The 17,703-nt window shown below is 48.8% G+C and overlaps 1 protein-coding gene across 1 annotated transcript in view; it reads left to right on the top strand.

Annotated features, from left to right (window-relative positions):
- Positions 1-17,703, top strand: part of vps13d (vacuolar protein sorting 13 homolog D) — a 64,038-nt gene that overhangs the window by 6,826 nt on the left and 39,509 nt on the right. The window contains 21 exon segments of the mRNA XM_069139272.1: positions 233-313; positions 555-671; positions 846-950; positions 1,301-1,471; positions 1,995-2,095; positions 2,843-3,011; positions 3,094-3,195; positions 3,378-3,567; positions 3,737-3,919; positions 7,966-8,096; positions 8,308-8,359; positions 8,617-8,796; positions 9,232-9,362; positions 9,917-10,049; positions 10,140-12,398; positions 12,470-12,621; positions 13,375-14,427; positions 14,529-14,619; positions 14,695-14,821; positions 14,910-15,090; positions 17,163-17,387. Coding sequence (XP_068995373.1) covers positions 233-313; positions 555-671; positions 846-950; positions 1,301-1,471; positions 1,995-2,095; positions 2,843-3,011; positions 3,094-3,195; positions 3,378-3,567; positions 3,737-3,919; positions 7,966-8,096; positions 8,308-8,359; positions 8,617-8,796; positions 9,232-9,362; positions 9,917-10,049; positions 10,140-12,398; positions 12,470-12,621; positions 13,375-14,427; positions 14,529-14,619; positions 14,695-14,821; positions 14,910-15,090; positions 17,163-17,387 — 5,934 coding nt within the window.

Here is a 17,703-nt window from a genome sequence, read left to right as displayed (position 1 = left end):
ATGAAAATACTGCAGGCAAATTTGTTATTATCAAGTGATGAGTTCACTGTGAATCAGAGACATGCAAGTCAATATACTGGTGTTTGACAGTGTACTGTATGTACATGAATAGGAACATGTATCTGCATACAAGTATGAATATAAATATATATATATGTGTGTGTGTGTGTGTGTGTGTGTGTGTGTGTGTGTGTGTGTGTGTGTGTGTGTGTGTGTGTGTGTTCTCCCTCAGAGTGAGTGTGACCAGAGAGGAGAGTCGTACTGGTACTCGGCCACCGCCTCCGTGGTCACCAGGATTGTAGAGAACATTGAGGTGAGTCCTGCTGTGTTCCATCAGAGAACCAGAACCGGAACCATCGACTGTGTTTATGATGTGTTGGTTCATAAACATCAGCTGCTGACATATAGTCAGTCAATCTACCAACACATTTATTACTAAGAAAGGGTGAATACAGAAAGACACACACACACTGTCAGTGGTAAAGTCTGAGGACAGTGGATGTCCCCTGCTGATGTCCACCACTGAACTTTGACCTTCTGTCCTCTGTGTGCAGCTGAAGATTCAGGATGTCCACCTTCGGTTTGAGGACGACTTCTCCGACCCGGTGAAGCCGTTCTCCTTCGGGGTGTGCATCAACAACGTGTCTGCTCAGAACCCCTCCAAGGAGTCGGTGAGTAAACCGTCACCTGAAAACTAGACAGGTGAACACAGAACACCTGTACAGGTAGACAGAGACAGGTAAACACAGAGCAGCAGATGTAATTAATGGACTTTGAATCCGTGGTAATGCAGGTCTTCCAGCAGTCTTTACATGTCACATTAACAGATGTTTTTCTCCCTGCAGGTCCAGAAGCTGCTCCGACAGAAGCAGCTGGAGATCCAGGACTTCAGTGTGTACTGGGACACGGAGTGTGAGATGTTGGGGAAGCTGCCCGCCAATCAGATCCAGGTCAGTCAGCAGGTTCACTGGACTCAGAGCTTAGAGCTGCAGCTTAGTCTGAACTGAACCTTGTTTTAAACACGCTTCATCCTGAAATATTCCAACCACACTGAACTACACACACCAGAACAGAGAGGTTCAGCTGCTGAAGTCTGATTGATGTCTGATTGTTGTCTGACTGAAGTCAGATTGTTGTGTGATTGTAGTCTGATTGAACGATTGAAGTGTGATTGTAGTCTGATTGAACGATTGAAGTGTGATTGAAGTCTGATTGAACGATTGAAGTGTGATTTAAGTCTGATTGAATGATTGAAGTGTGATTGGAGTCTGATTGTCTTCTAATTGTTCTGACTGTCCAGGATGCGATGACCCGCTGTATGCAGAGCCGGGAGCATCAGTACATCTTTGAACCGGTGTGTGCCTCCGTGCTGCTCAGAAGAAACACATCCAAGGAGCCTCTGAGGTCCCGACACACCCCCCGGATCGAAGGTCAGGTCCAGCTGGAGCCCATGTCGCTGCGCCTGTCTCAGGTTCGTATGACCACCTTAACCATCATGTAACCCAATATTTATTAAAAAATTGGAACAAAGAAAACATATCAAATGTTGAAACAATTTTTTTTTGTTTTATGAAAAATATGGGCTAATTTAAATAAAGTGCATAGAGGGAAGCGACAACCTTCATGAATTTTCCAGTTTATATTGATCATCATGTGCACCTTATAGATGATGATTGGATCATATAGCCAGACATGTTGGTTCTTTGGTCTTTAGTGGTAGTTTAACAGTTTAATGTCTGGACTCACCTCCAGCTAATTTTCTTCTGAAACCAACTCAGAGTATTTTTCTACATGATGTCTCTGACTTTTGGATCTCAGTCACACTGTAGAAGTTAGAGGTGTCTCCAAGTGTCCCTACTGTCCACAGAGACCGTCCTCATGTGGTTTCAATCAGTGATGAGGACAGATACACCGTCCACATCTTAAAGTTCAGTTCAACATGAGTCCTCACACAGATAGAAGTTCTGAAGGGGACGTGTGTGTCTGTCTCTCAGGTCCAGTACCAGCAGATCATGGCTTTCCTGAAGGAGCTGGACCGCCGGGAGAGAGAGATGCTGTACAGGAAGTGGAGGCCCAGAGTTCCTATTTCTGGGAAGTAAGTTCACTCTTCAGAGCTGAAATGTTTTACCATGAGAGCAGTGAACTGTCTTTAACATCTGTAAATGCGTTGGGACACAAACAGTCTGACTACGTTTTATTTCACCTCACAGTCTGTAGGATGCTGCTGCTCAGCTCTCCTCTGGTACATAGGACCCCTGTGGTTGTCATCGTGACACCACGTGGAATCTACTGTGATGTGATCACACACAGGAGCAGAGGAGGACCAAACAGGAGCTGCACCTCCTAGTAGACCACGGGGAGGTGTTACAGGCTGCCTTTAAAGGGGGAGTCCAGGGAATTAAAATAAGGGGCGTCGGCTAGCAGGGGGGCTACATGCTCTGAAATTATATCACCATATTTCATAACAATAATAACTTAATAACAATATTTGTAATGATATAACATTACATTATATCATTATGATATAAATATAAATCATGATGAAGTGAACACAGCTGAGTCACATTCGGGTTCTGGAGCTTCACCGTACTTCCTGTTGGTGCCTGAACATAATGATGTCATACTGTTACACAGAGGAGCGGTGTGACTTCACCACGTCACCAAGGTGGCGTTATCGCTCTGACCAATCACAGGGATGCAGGGTTTTCAAATCACCTTTATAGGTACCAGATCCTGTCCAGAACTTCAGCCCGATGAGGATCAGAACCAGAACAGAGTCCGACCGTGGAGGAAGAACAGCTGAATGAAGTCAAATGTGATGGTATAACTGTTCTCTTTGCAGCTGTCACCAGTGGTGGATGTTCGCCATCCAGGCCAACCTCAGTGAGATCCGGGAGCAGCGGCGCCGAGGCACCTGGGACTTTGCTCTGCAGCGGGCCCGGGACGCCCAGACCTACACCAGCCTGTACTTCAGGAGGCTCAAAGGAGTCCTGCTGAGTCCCCAGGAGGAGGTACGACCCAAACGTCTGAGTCACTGTTCATGTTCTGCAGGAAAAAGACAACGGAGTTGTTTGAGATGTCTCTGTCCCTCAGAGTGAGCTGGAGCGGCTGGAGGACGAGCAGACGCTGGAGGAGCTGCAGAGTCTGCGCGAGATCGTCCACGACTGGTTCAGGAAACAGGAGGAGATCGCAGAGGTATGCACAGAGGTCATCGGGAGGTTATCGGGAGGTCATCGGGAGGTCATCAGGAGGTCACGGTGTAGAAACACATCATACGACCTCGAGGCCTTCAGTAGAAAGATGTACCTCAGGTTTAAAGATGTCTTTGTGTGGACACTATCCGTCCTCAGTCTGATCTCTGTCCTGTCCTCCTCCAGAGTGTGAGAGAGCCCAGCAGTGACCCCCCACCCTGCTCACCCACCTCCTCCATCCCAAAGAGTGGGAGCTCAGGGATGATCCAGTACCTGCAGTCCTGGTTCCCGGGCTGGGGAGGATGGTACGGAGACTCCCAGGATCCAGACAGGCCTGAAGACCTCCTGCCAAGTCCATCTTCCTGGGATATTCTGGGTGAGACATTCTGCTGTCTGCTGACGGAGGAGTTTGGTCCCTTTCTAAACTGTTTTCCTTGAGTTAGTGATGATCAGAGAGTATATCATGTATAATATGATGTAATCACAGTATATAATTTATAATATGATGTAATCACTCTGACCTCCATGATGAAACTGTCCTCCAGCAGAGACAGAGGACCTGTTTGACCCCTTGGAGGACTCCCACACTCTGAACACCTTCACCAGGAGAGACCACCTGTTCGCCCGGCTGGAGTTCCTCCTGGAGAAGGGCGGAGTCACGCTCTTCCACCAGGACAGGGGGGGGGACACCCTGCAGGAGAGTGGGGTCATCCAGCTGGAGTTCTCAGGTACACTGAGGAAGAGTATGCAGTGATGAAGGCCATCAGGTTACCAGTTAGATCAACACCTGGTCAGAAGTGATAGATGGTGTTGGGTAGAAGACAGAAGGTGTGGGTGGGGGATAAAAACTTCTGCTGCAGTTTTCATTATAATTATAATATAATATATAATATATTGGGGCGGCACGGTGGTGCAGTGGTTAGCATTGTCGCCTCACAGCAAAAAGGTTCCGGGTTCAAATCCGGTCCTGGGCCTTTCTGTGTGGAGTTTGCATGTTCTCCCTGTGCTTGCGTGGGTTCTCTCCGGGTTCTCCGGCTTCCTCCCATCATCCAAAAACATGCACCTCAGGTCAGGTTACCTGGCGCCGCGCTAGTGGCATCCTGTTGCAGCAGCTCCCCCCTGAGAGCCCCCCTGCTGTAGTGAAGACATTTCCCCTCGGGGATTAATAAAGTGAAATAAAAAATAAATAAATAATACAGTACAGTATAGTATAGTACACTATAGTATAGCATAGTACAACACAGTATGGTATAGCATAGCATAGGACAGTATAGTACACTACAGTGTAGTATAGTATTGTACAGCACAGTATGGTGTAGTGTAGTATAGTATTTTACACTACAGTATAGTATAGTACACTACAGTACAGTATAGTGTAGTGTATTATTCAATTCAATTCAACTTAATTTATATAGCGCCAAATCCCAACACAGGTTATTTCATGGCACTTAACACATTAAAGTCTTTACAGCAAGACTTTACAATATTATACAGAGAAACCAACAATTCAACAATTCCCACATAAGCTAGGAGGGAAAAAACTCCTCTTTCAGGGAGAAAAACCTCCAACAGAGGGAAGAAAAACTCCCTTTAACAGGAAGAAACCTCCGACAGAACCAGGATCAGAGGTGGGCGGAGCATCTGTTAACAGAACCGGGATCAGAGGTGGAGAACATCTGTTAACAGAACCAGGATCAGAGGTGGGCGGAGCATCTGTTAACAGAACCGGGATCAGAGGTGGGCGGAGCATCTGTTAACAGAACCAGGATCAGAGGTGGGCGGAGCATCTGTTAACAGAACCGGGATCAGAGGTGGGGGGAGCATCTGTTAACAGAACCAGGATCAGAGGTGGGCGGAGCATCTGTTAACAGAACCGGGATCAGAGGTGGAGAACATCTGTTAACAGAACCGGGATCAGAGGTGGGCGGAGCATCTGTTAACAGAACCGGGATCAGAGGTGGGGGGAGCATCTGTTAACAGAACCAGGATCAGAGGTGGGCGGAGCATCTGTTAACAGAACCGGGATCAGAGGTGGGGGGAGCATCTGTTAACAGAACCGGGATCAGAGGTGGGCGGAGCATCTGTTAACAGAACCAGGATCAGAGGTGGGCGGAGCATCTGTTAACAGAACCAGGATCAGAGGTGGGGGGAGCATCTGTTAACAGAACCGGGATCAGAGGTGGGCGGAGCATCTGTTAACAGAACCAGGATCAGAGGTGGGCGGAGCATCTGTTAACAGAACCAGGATCAGAGGTGGGGGGAGCATCTGTTAACAGAACCAGGATCAGAGGTGGGCGGAGCATCTGTTAACAGAACCAGGATCAGAGGTGGGCGGAGCATCTGTTTACAGAACCAGGATCAGAGGTGGGCGGAGCATCTGTTAACAGAACCAGGATCAGAGGTGGGCGGCCATCTGCCTCGACCGGTTGGGGTGAGAGGAGAGCAGAGAGAGAAAAGGACAGCATAGAGATACAAGAGAAGAACTGTTGGTGGAGACGACAAGTGCAGAGCAGAGACATGCAGCTCCATGACGGGACATCTGGAAAAGAAAGAACAGAAACTACACGAGTGAAGGAACTGAATGGAGACAACAGATAATAAGAAGAAACTATGGGAGAGAAGAAGATGGTGAGGTATGAGTCAGTTAAAGAGTAGGAGGAAAGAAAATGGTAAATGGTCTTTAGATAGATCTTTTCTTGAGTTGTTTAAATATAGGTGGTCTGGGTACAGACACAACCTCTATAGGATGTTGAAGGTTTTGGGTGAGTGACAGCTCTAAAGAAGCTGCAGAGGAGCTGTAAGACTGCAGCTCTGCGTCCTGGCCTCAACCCTGGATGTCAGGTTTTAGGGCTGTTAAGAGACACGGCCATGTTTCTAGAAAGAAGAGCTGCACCATCCAAAGTAGGATGGATGCCGTCTCTCCGGATCAGACCAGGTTTTCCCTAGAAAGTATTCCAATTATCAATGAAGCCCATGTTGTTAGCGGGACACCACCTCGACAACCAGCGGTGAAGTGAAGACGTACGGCTGAACATATCATCACTGGTCCGGTTAGGAAGGAGTCCAGAGAAAACTACGGAGTCCCACGTTGTTTTTGAAAAGTTGCACACCGATTCCACGTTAACTTTAGTGACCTCTGATTGGTGTAACCGGGTGTCGTTACTGCCGACGTTAAAAACAATCTGACTGGATTTACGATTAGCCTTAGTCAGCAGTTTCAGGTTTGATTCTATGTTGCCCACTCTGGCCCCGGGAAGACATCTGTCTCTGTCCCCGGGAAGACATCTGACTCTGGCCCCTGGAAGACATCTGACTCTGGCCCCGGGAAGACATCTGACTCTGGCCCCGGGAAGACATCTGACTCTGGCCCCTGGAAGACATCTGACTCTGGCCCCGGGAAGACATCTGACTCTGGCCGCTGGTTTCGCTAATTTCACGTTCCACAAAATAGAGTCTCCAATAACCGGTTGGTTTCTCAGCGGGTGTTTCGCCGAGTGGGGAAAATCGGTTGGAGACGTGAAAGGGTCGGTGGTGAACCGTGGGCTTCTGCTTGGAACTATGCCTCCTTCGTACTGCCACCCAGCCACCCGCTGCTATTATAGTATTGTACAGCACAGTATGGTGTAGTATAGTATTGTATTGTATAGTGTAGTATAGTATAGCTTACTATAGTGTAGTACACTACAGTTTAGTAAAGTATATTAGAGTACAGTATAGTGTAGTATAGTATTATACACCACAGTGTAGTATCGTACACTACAGTGCAGTATAGTGTATTATAGTGTACTGTAGTATAGTATTGTACACTGCAGTGCAGTATGGTGTAGTATAGTATAGTACACTACAGTATAGTGCAGTGTAGTATAGTACAATATAGTACACTACACTACAGTATAGTACAGTATGTTATAGTATAGTACAGTATAGTGTAGTATAGTATTGTACACTGCAGTACAGTATGTTATTGTATTGTACACCACAGTACTACACTACAGTATGCTATAGTATGATAAAGTGGAGTATAGTACACTACAGTATAGTGTAGTAAAGTATACTACAGTATAGTATAGCACAGTATAGTATAGTATGGTGTATTATAGTACACTACCGTATAGTATAGTGTAGTATGGTGTACTATAGTATAGTACACTACAGTATAGTATAGCATAGTATAGTATGGTGTAGTATAGTATAGTACACTACAGTATAGAGCAGTGTAGTATAGTATAATGTAGTACACTACACTACAGTATAGTACAGTACGTTATAGTATAGTACAGTATAGTGTAGTATAGTAGTGTACACCACAGTACTACACTACAGTATGCTATAATATAATAAAGTATAGTATAGTACACTACTGTATAGTGTAGTAAAGTATACTACAGTATAGTATAGCACAGTATAGTATGGTATATTATAGTACACTACAGTATAGTATGGTGTAGTATAGTATGGTACACTACAGTATAGTATAGCAAGTCCAGTATAGTATGGTGTATTATAGTACACTACAGTATAGTATGGCACAGTATAGTATACTATAGCACATTAAAGTATAGTATAATGTAGTGTGGTGTGACAGATTTTCTGATCAGCTGTTTTTGGATTCATTAAATATGTATTGAATTAGAGATGTCAGAGATTCTTTCATTATTACATCTTTACTGTTTTAATCCTATAACCAGAACATTTTTGGACTCTTGGACACTTTTTATAGTTTTCTCACAGTTTGTTTAGAACAGTACATTAATAATAAATGTATTGTCTTCAGGTGTGAAGGTGATCCTGGAGTCCCTCCCCCGCTCTGAGTCTTCCTTACTGTCTGTGAAGCTGGGCGGGCTGTTCCTCAGAGACCTGACCACACAGGGGTCCATCTTCCCTGTCCTCGTGTCTCCTAAGACGGTGAGCAGAGGTGGACAGAGGGGGACAGGAGGTGGACAGAGCGGGACAGTAGGTGGACAGGAGGGGGACAGGATGTGGACAGAGGGGGAGAAAAGTGGGCAGAGGTGGACAGGAGGGGGACATATGGGAACAGGAGGTGGACAGAGGGGGACAGGAGTTTCATCCCAGGCAGATGATATTAATGTAGTCTCTGTTGTGTCTCTTGTTTCAGGACAAAGTTGTTGTGATGAACCAGACGTCCAGTCAGTCCTCCACTCCTGCTGGTAAGATGTGTCTTTGTTACTGCTTCATTATCAATGAAGGTGATGATTATGAACATGTGTAACCTGCTGCTCTGTGGTCCTCTGTCTGTCCCCTCTGTCCTCTCTGTCCCCTCTCTGTCCCCTCTGTTCCTCTCTGGCTACTCTGTCCCTCTCTGTCTCTCGCTGTCCCCTCTTTGCCCTCTATGTCCTCTCTGTCCGTCTCTGTCTTATCTGTCCTCTGTCTGTCCTCTCTGTCCCCTCTGTCTACGTCCCATCAGTCACTAAAGTGCAGCTGTCACCTGCTCCGGTGTTTGAGATGATCTATGAGCGAAACCCTGTGAGGTGTAAGTTTGAGAGGCGTCTGGAGGTGAACACGAGTCCTCTGAACATCATCTACAACCCTCAGGCCATCAAGAAGGTGACCGAGTTCTTCTACAAAGGACGGGTCCACACCTCAGGTGAGTCCTCACACCTGATGGACCTGTTTACAGTCTGTGAGGAAGATGAAGCTCCTCTTCATCAGAGGACTGATGAAGGAGACCGTCCTCAGGTTCAAATATACAAACGTGTTCTCTGTCCCTGACATGGAGGCATTTCACTGTCAGCTGCTGATCAGAACTAGAACTAGAACTAGAACCAGAACCAGAACCAGGCAGAATAACAGCTGGATTACTGAATGATGAGCTAACGAGCACATCTGCTTCTTTTAAACTCTACTCCTCTGTAGGAAGATTTAATGAGTTTGATTGGACAGGTTCTGGACCGACTGAGTAGCACCATGTCAGCTCAGAGACACTCTCATGACCCGCTCAGTTATATCAGACTCAGTAGAACCAGTAGAGATCCTCCTGCTGACCATCAGCAGGTTATTAAACCCGGTTCTGTGGTTCCAGGTTTCGGGTACCAGTCGGAGCTGGAGCTGAGGGTGGCCGAGGCAGCCAGGAGGCAGTACAACAAGCTGAAGATGCAGACCAAGGCAGAGATCAGACAGACCATCGACCAGCTGCTGGTCGGAGAGTTTATAGTGAGTAGAGACATGATACAGTTCAATTATCTCTGAATTATCTCTGAACTATCTTTGAACTATCTCTGAACGATCTCTGAATTTTCTCTGAATTATCTCTGAACGATCTCTGAATTATCTCTGAATTATCTGTACTATCGCTGAATTATTTCTGAACTATCTCTGAACTATCTCTGAATTATCTCTGAACCATCTCTGAATTATCTGTACTATCTCTGAATTGTCTCTGCATTGTCTCTGAACTATCTCTGAATGCTCTCTGAATTATCCCTGAACGACCTCTGAACTACCTCTGAATTATCTTTGAACTATCTTTGAATTATTTCTGAACTATCTCTGAACTATCTCTGAATTATCTCTGAACTATCTCTGAATTATCTGTTCTATCTCTGAACTATCTCTGAATTATCTGTACTATCTCTGAATTATCTGTACTATCTCTGAATTATCTCTGAACTATCTCTGAATTATCTCTGCATTGTCTCTGAACTATCTCTGGACTATCTGAATGATCTCTGAATTTTATCTCTGACCACTGCTGTGTTCCTCCTCAGGAGAACAGTAAGCGTTGGACCATGAAGCTGGACATCTGTGCCCCTCAGGTGATCTTCCCTGATGACTTCCAGTCAGGAGACCCGATGCTGGTTGTTGTAGATTTAGGGAGGATCCTGCTGACCAACTCTCAAGGTAAACCTCTATTTTACACAGAAACATGTATAGATAGAGATATATGTCTCTGATGGTGGCTGACTACGCCCCCTCTGATATTCTCTGAAGATGACACCAAGGTCAGCTCTAAAGCTGCTCAGCCTGAGAGGGATGACATGAGCGATGATGAGTACCAGACACCTCTGGCCACGCCCCCAGCGTCTCCGCCCCCAGAGCCAGACCTGCCTGTGAGGACTCAGCTCAGAACCGAGCTTCCGGACCTCCAAACCTCGGAGGGCGCGGCGGCCTACAGCAGGAAGCTGTATGAGAAGTACTCCCTGTCCTTCAAGGACCTGCAGATCATGGTAGGTCGCTACAAGGACAACTGGAAACACCTCCAGGAGAGCGAGGTCGGGCCCACTCACGTGGTGGAGAAGTTCAACGTGCTGCTGCAGCTGGAGCAGCGGCTGCGCTACACGTCAGACCCCCAGCTCCCCGGGGCGGTGCTGTCAGGAACCCTGCCCGACCTCAAGGTCCACATCAATCTGGAGAAGATGACAGCCCTCCGGAGCTGCCTCACCAGGCTCAGCAGTCCGGGGACCGAAGGGGACAGAAGCCAGGAAACGGGTCCGACGGTGAGGTCTCCGGACCCCCTCACCCTCCGCCATGATAAGATCTTCCAGAGGGAGGATAGCTCCTGGAGGCTGCAGGGTTCTGCCAAGAACCTGACGCAGAGTGTGATGACGTTGGAGCAGCACACGCGGGAGGTTCTGGTGGAGTCCCGCCTCCTGTTGGCAGAGTTCAACATCAACTACATGCAGCTGGGCGTGGAGAGTGATGGCCGCTACATCTCTGTCCTCAAGGTCTTCGGCACCAACGCTCACTTCGTGAAGCGTCCCTATGACGCGGAGGTGTCTCTGACAGTCCTCGGCCTCCTGCTGGTGGACACCTTGCAGACATACGGATCCGACTTCGACCTCCTCATAGCATCTCATAAACATCTGAGCTTTGACATCCCGATGGGGTCCCTCCGAGAGAGCCAGCCGTCCTCTCCTGTCGCATCTGATGGACGGTCTCCTGAGCACCAGGGCGGCCACACTGAGGCGTCCCCAGGTCTACCCGTTGACATAATGTCGCCCTTCAGCTCCTTCCTCAAAGACCAGGAGGCGCTGATCAAGCTGGAGTACCAGTTTGTGAGCTCCGACTGCCCCTCCATGAACCTGGACAGCTCCCTGCAGGTCACCAGCATGCAGGTCAACAGCCTGGACATCATCCTGAACCCTGAGACCATGGTGGAACTGCTCAAGTTCCTCCAGAAGTCCTTCCCTAAAGAGGACAGCTCCTGGTCCTCATCGGTGCAGCAGCACTCAACCCAGCCGGAGAAGGAGGACGGGACGTACCAGGCCACCTACGACCAAAACAAGGAGCTGACGGTGGAGATCCACCGCCTCAACCTGCTGCTGCTCCGCACCGTGTCCACTGGCACTGTCCTCGGGGCTGAGAAGAAAGGCCTGAAGATCGCCACAGCCAGCATCACAGGGACCAAGGTCAACGTGTCCATGGGTAGCCGGCTGGATGTCAACGGTTCCCTGGGGTCCATGCAGCTCGTGGACCTGACCCAGGAAGGAGGTCGGAGCCAGTTTGTGGTGAGTATCGGCAGCGCCGAGGACTCGTCTGGTCTGGGAGGACTGACCTTCATGTCCGACTCCGGAGGGTCTCCGTCAGAGGCCCTGAACTTCCGTCTACTGGAGAAGTCTCAGGGCGAGTGTTCGCTGCTGCTCCAGATGGCCTCGCTGCACTACAACCACTCGGCCAAGTTCCTGAAGGAGCTCAGCCTGTCAGCCAACGAGGTCGAGGACAACTTCCGCTCCATGCTGAAGACCGCCGCCACCAAAGTGTCCACGGTCCTCGCCTCGAAAACGGCCGAGTACAGCGGGATGGTGTCTCTGTTTGAGACGCCATCTCGGAGGACGAGGACTCTGAGTCAGAGCTGGGCGTATCCCTTCGAGGACGAGGAGGACGTCCCCACGGAGGAGCCAGAGTCCACCTTGGACACCTTCCTGGTGAAGCTGACCCTCAACGTCAGCATCGAGTCCCCGGTTGTGTCCATCCCCCGTAAACCGGGACACCCCGAGCTGCTGGTGGGACACCTGGGCAGCATCGCCATCCAGAACTTTGTGACGGGTCAGGACTCGGAGGGGGAGAGGCTGCAGGTTCTGGTGAAGGACATCCGGCTCTACTCGGTCAACATGAGTCACCTGGTTCTGAAGAGGACACCCAGAGGGGACAGCGCTGGCAGCATGTCTCCATCCCGCAGCGGGACCACCACCCAGGACGAGCCACAGTTCACACGCCACGACTTCTTCGAGTCCCTGAGCCGAGGCAAAGGTGAGGAAGACTCCCACACGGTGATGAAGCATACGGTCTGTGACTAAGTTAACGTTAATGTCCTCCATCAGCCTTCCACATCCTGAAGGACACCACCATCCAGTTCACCCTGGAGAAGGTCCCCGTGGACCAAGACGCTCACTTCACCTTCCTCACCACTGACGAGCCTTGCAGGAGCTCCGGGCTGCTGAGGATCGAGGGCAAGTTCGTCAACCCTGTTCAGGTATACATCTAAATAATTTTAATATCACACTATCTCTATATATATCTACTGGATTTCAATAATTCCTCTATCACTAACACTATAACTAAATTATATTAATAATCCTCTTTTACTATATCTGTATACTTTACAACCCCATGCAAGTATGCACTTTATTTATTTAAATATTACAATATCACCACATCTACTGCATTTTAATATTACACTGACACTATATCTGTCTACTTTACAATCTCATGCTGACTCATGGTGTGAGTATCAGACTTTAAATGCTGACTCATGATGTGAATAACAGACTTTAAATGCTGACTCGTGGTGACTATGGCACTTTAAATGCTGACTCATGATGTGAGTATCAGACTTTAAATGCTGACTCTGGTGTGAATATCAGACTTTAAATGCTGACTCATGATGTGAGTATCAGACTTTAAATGCTGACTCATGATGTGAGTATCAGACTTTAAATGCTGACTCATGTTGTGAGTATCAGACTTTAAATGCTGACTCTGGTGTGAATATCAGACTTTAAATGCTAACTCGTGGTGTGAGTATCAGACTTTAAATGCTGACTCATGGTGACTATGGCACTTTAAATGCTGACTCATGAGGTGAGTATCAGACTTTAAATGCTGACTCATGGTGTGATTATCGGACTTTAAATGCTGACTCATGGTGGGAATGTCAGACTTTAAATGCTGACTCATGGTGTGAGTATCAAACTTTAAATGCTGACTCATGTTCTGTCTGGTACAGGTGTTCCTCTGTAAGCCCGTGTACGAGCAGGTCCTCCAGACGTTGGACAACCTGTCCCTGATCGAGGAGCAGCGCGTCACACCCAGCCAGCCCCCCACTCCCCCTCCACCCACCCCCTCCTCCACCCGACCTCACCGGTTCCCGGACCCTCAGGGAGGCCTGTTCGCCAGAGACCCCCCCCCCCACATCAGCTTCTCCCACTCGTCCCTGTCCTCTCCTCTGCCGCTGCAGTCCCACAAGCCGTCCTCGGCGTCCACGACCTTCACCCAGCTGAAGGTCACCCTCCACGTGGCGGAGCTGCAGGTCCAGCTTAGTGCCGACCTGACCCAGGGCTCGCAGGGTTTAGTCAGCCTGCGCTTCCAGGACTTGGAGGGGGACTTCACAAAGGATCACCCCCAGCTGCTGGCGGTGCAGCTGGCTCTGCGCTCCCTGCTGATGGAGGACCTGCTGGAGCAGAACCCCGAGTCCAAGTACAAACACCTGATGGTGTCCCGAGGAGCCCCCAAGGCCTCCAACTTCAGTCCCAAGGAGTACCTGTCCCAGAGCTGTCCCTCAGCATCCAACGCTCTGTGTCCCGAAATGCCGCGCTCGCTGCCGGCCCACATGGAGGAGGCCCAGAACGTCTTCCAGCTGTACCAGCGCCATCCCAGCACGCCGTCCTCCAGTAGCCGCAAGTCCAAGAGGGACCCGGACTGTCCCAGCACCCCTCCCCCCTCTCCCACCCACCACACCCCATCTCCTCAGCCCCCACCCGACTTCGACGATTCGTTGGTTCACATCAACGTGCTGCTGGTGGACCAGAACCACCCCGAGTTCAGAACCCGCTATGGCAGCATGGGACGCAGTGTGGACGTGGACTTCAACTGTCTGGACGTCCTAATCACGCTGCAGACCTGGGTGGTCATCCTGGACTTCTTTGGGATCGGCTCCACCGCCAACAACCACGCAGTGAGGGTCCCCGTGTCCCCGCAGCCTGCAGGACACCCTCTGTATGACACGGACATCGACGAGGACGAGACCTTCAAGCCCGTCAACACCAGGGTGGACCTGAAGGTAGGTCACATGACGCATGTCCTCCAGATGGAAACTGTTGTAACTGTTGGACATCCTGTGTGTCCTCTGACGTCTGCAGGACAACATGTCTTCGTCTGCAGGTCCATTCTTTGTCTCTGGTTCTGAACAAGAAGCTCAACGAGCTGGCCCGAGCCAGTGTGTCCAAACTGTCCGCTCACCTGGAGACGTTGGGTGAGTATGAAACCTTCAGAGATGAACCTGTCCCCGCTGCAGGTGGACTGATGTGTCCTCGTGTCTCTGTTCCAGATGGAGACCTGTCCCTACAGGGCAGTCTGGGCAGTCTGTCCCTGAGTGACCTGACCCCCCACGGTGACCTCTACAGAGAGCGCTTCACCACTCAGGGAGGAGACGCTCTAATCTTCAACATCCTGCGGTACGGAGACACTCTGTTCCTCTGCACAGCTGTGGACCACTTCAGGGACCGGTCTGTCTCGCTCACCTGTGTCCTCCTGTCCTCCCAGGTACGGCCAGCCCGACCCTCACCTGGAGCGGGACTGTGACATCAAGGTGTCCCTGCAGATGGCCTCGGTGCAGTACGTCCACACGCAGCGCTTCCAGGCCGAGGTGGTGGCCTTCATCCAGCACTTCACCCAGCTACAGGATGTCCTGGGGAGGCAGAGGGCGGCCATGGAGGGACAGGCTGTAAGATGTTTATTATTATGACATACAACCCTATTTCCAAAAAAGTAGGGACATTTGCAAATCTCATAAGCCCAAAGACAACATATCAAATGTTTAAACGGAGGAATTTTATTGTTTTATAAAAATATCTGCTCATTTTTAATTTGATGCCTGCATCACATTTCTAAAAACTTGTGACAGCATCAACAAAAGATGGAAAAGTTGTGTAAAGATAAAACACACCTGCTGGAACATCTGACAACTAATGAGGTTACCATGGCAACAGATCAGTAACATGATTGGGTTAAAAAGATGATTTCAGAGAGGCAGAGTCTCAGCAGTGAAGATAGGGAGAGGTTCACCACTCTGAAAGACTGTGTTGGAAAATAGTTCAACAATCTAAGAATAATGTTCCTCAACGTAAAACTCCAAAGAATTAGTGGATTTCATCGTCTACGGTTCATAATATCATTAAAAGATTCAGAGAATCTGGAGAAATCTCTGAACACAAGGGACAAGGCTGGAAACCAATATTGGATGGTGGTGATCTTCGGGCCCTCAGGCAGCACTGCATTAAAACACACTATTCTGGAGTGGAAATCACTGCATGGGCTCAGGAACACTTGTGAAAACCATCGTCTGTGAACACAGTTCATCGCTGCGTCCACAAATGATGTTAAAACTCTCCAAAGAAGAAACCAGATAGAAACATGATCCAGAAACACCGCCGCCTTCTCTGGACCGAGATCATTGAAGATGGACTGAGGTGAAGTGGAAAACTGTCCTGAGGTCTGATGGATCACAATCTGAGATTCTGTTTGGAAATCATGGACGCTGCATCCTCCAGGTTAAAGAGGAGAGGGACCATCCAGCTTGTTACCAGCTCAGTTCTAAAGCCAGCATCTGTGATGGTACAGGATGCATTAGTGCACATGGCATGGGTAGCTTGAACATCTGGAAGGAAGCATTAATGCTGAATGATATATTCAGGTTTTGGAGCAACATATGCTGCCATCCAGACAACGTCTCTTTCAGGGAAGGTCTTGTTTATTTCAGCAGAACAACGTCCAACCACATTCTGCACGTATTCCAACAGCATGGCTCCGTCGTAGAAGAGTCCGCTGATAAACTGGCCTCCTGCAGTCCAGACCTGTCAATCATTGAAAACATCTGGAGCATCAGGACATGAACAATACAACAAAGGAGACGCTGAACTGTTGAGCAGCTGAAATCCTCTATCAGGCCAGAATGGGACCACATTTCACTTTCTAAACTCCAGAAACTGGTCTCCTCAGTTCCCCAATGTTTCCAGAGTGTTGTTAAAAGAAGAGTTGATGCAGCTCAGTGGTGAACATCATCCTGGAACAACTTATAGAGACGTGTTGCTGCATCAGATTCAAAATGAGCAGATCTTTTTATAAAACAAAAAAGTTTCATCACATTCTGTTTTTATTCACATTTTACACAACGTCACTACTGTTTTGTAGATGAGGTTGTATAACATACGCGATCATTAATACAAGCTGAGTGACAGATTACACAAGAACATTTATTTCTCAGATGCATCCTCCTCAACTCTGTTTCTGTCCATCATTCTCATGTCCCTTTCCCTATTTCCTCCTCCTCCTCCTCCTCTACTTCCTATCTCCTCCTTCTTCCTCTTGCTCTCTCCTTCCTCCTCCTCTTAATCCTCCTCCTCTTGTTCCTCCTCCTCTCTCCTCCTCCTCTTCCTCTCTCCTCCTTCTTCCTCTCTGCTCCTCCTCCTCTTCCTTTTCTTCCTCCTCTCTACTTCTCTTTCTCTCTCTTCTTCCTCTTCTTCCTCCTCTCTCCTCCTCTTGCCTCCACTTCCTCTCTCCTCCCCTCCTCTTCCTCCTCTCTACTCCTCTTTCTCTCCTCTTCCTCTCCTCCTCCTCTTCCTCTTCTTCCTCCTCTCGCTTCTTCTTCCTCCTCCTACTCTCTCCTTCCTCCTCCTCTTCCTCTTCTTCCTCCTCTTCCTCTCTCCTCCTCTTCTTCTTCCTCCTCCTCTTCTTCCTCTCTGCTCCTCTTCCTCCTCCTCTTCTTCCTCTTCTTTCTCCTCTCTCCTCTTCCTCCAGGTGAGGGACCATCCTCAGCGGTCCTCCCGGGTCCTGTTGGACATTGAGGCCGGTGCTCCGGTGATTCTGGTTCCGGAGAGTTCCCGGTCTTCCCAGGTCATCGTGGCCAACCTGGGTCAGCTCCGGGTGCAGAACCGCTTCCTGCCAGCAGGGGCTCCGGGGACCTTCTCCCTGAGAGATAAGGTAGAGAAACTCACCATGGCTCATGCCTTTTTCCCATCTCTGGTGAGTCCACCTGCAGTTCATCTGTCATGCAGAGCTCCGCCCCCTTCTTCACTAACTCACCTGCATTCATTAACTGATGAGAAACTTAACTCTGATGTCTGAGTGAATACAGTCTGATGAACTATTCTAAAATATGATCCCATAAATAACCATCGTTGTCTCTAACCGCCTGTTTTTAAATGTAATGTTTGGACAGAAAGAGTCACATGACATCACAACTCGTTATGAACCCAGTCACATGACATCACAGCTGGTTACACAGCTGGTTATGAGCCCAGTCTCAGTTTAAAGGTGGATGTAAACAGTCCACAAAGGT

This window comes from Embiotoca jacksoni, unplaced genomic scaffold, assembly GCF_022577435.1.
Source record: "Embiotoca jacksoni isolate LCO1_2020_lvr unplaced genomic scaffold, fEmbJac1.0.p SCAF_80, whole genome shotgun sequence".
In the NCBI taxonomy this organism is placed as follows: domain Eukaryota; kingdom Metazoa; phylum Chordata; class Actinopteri; family Embiotocidae; genus Embiotoca; species Embiotoca jacksoni.
The sequence above is the reverse complement of the archived record's forward strand: the minus strand, read 5'-3'. Positions and strand labels throughout refer to the sequence as shown.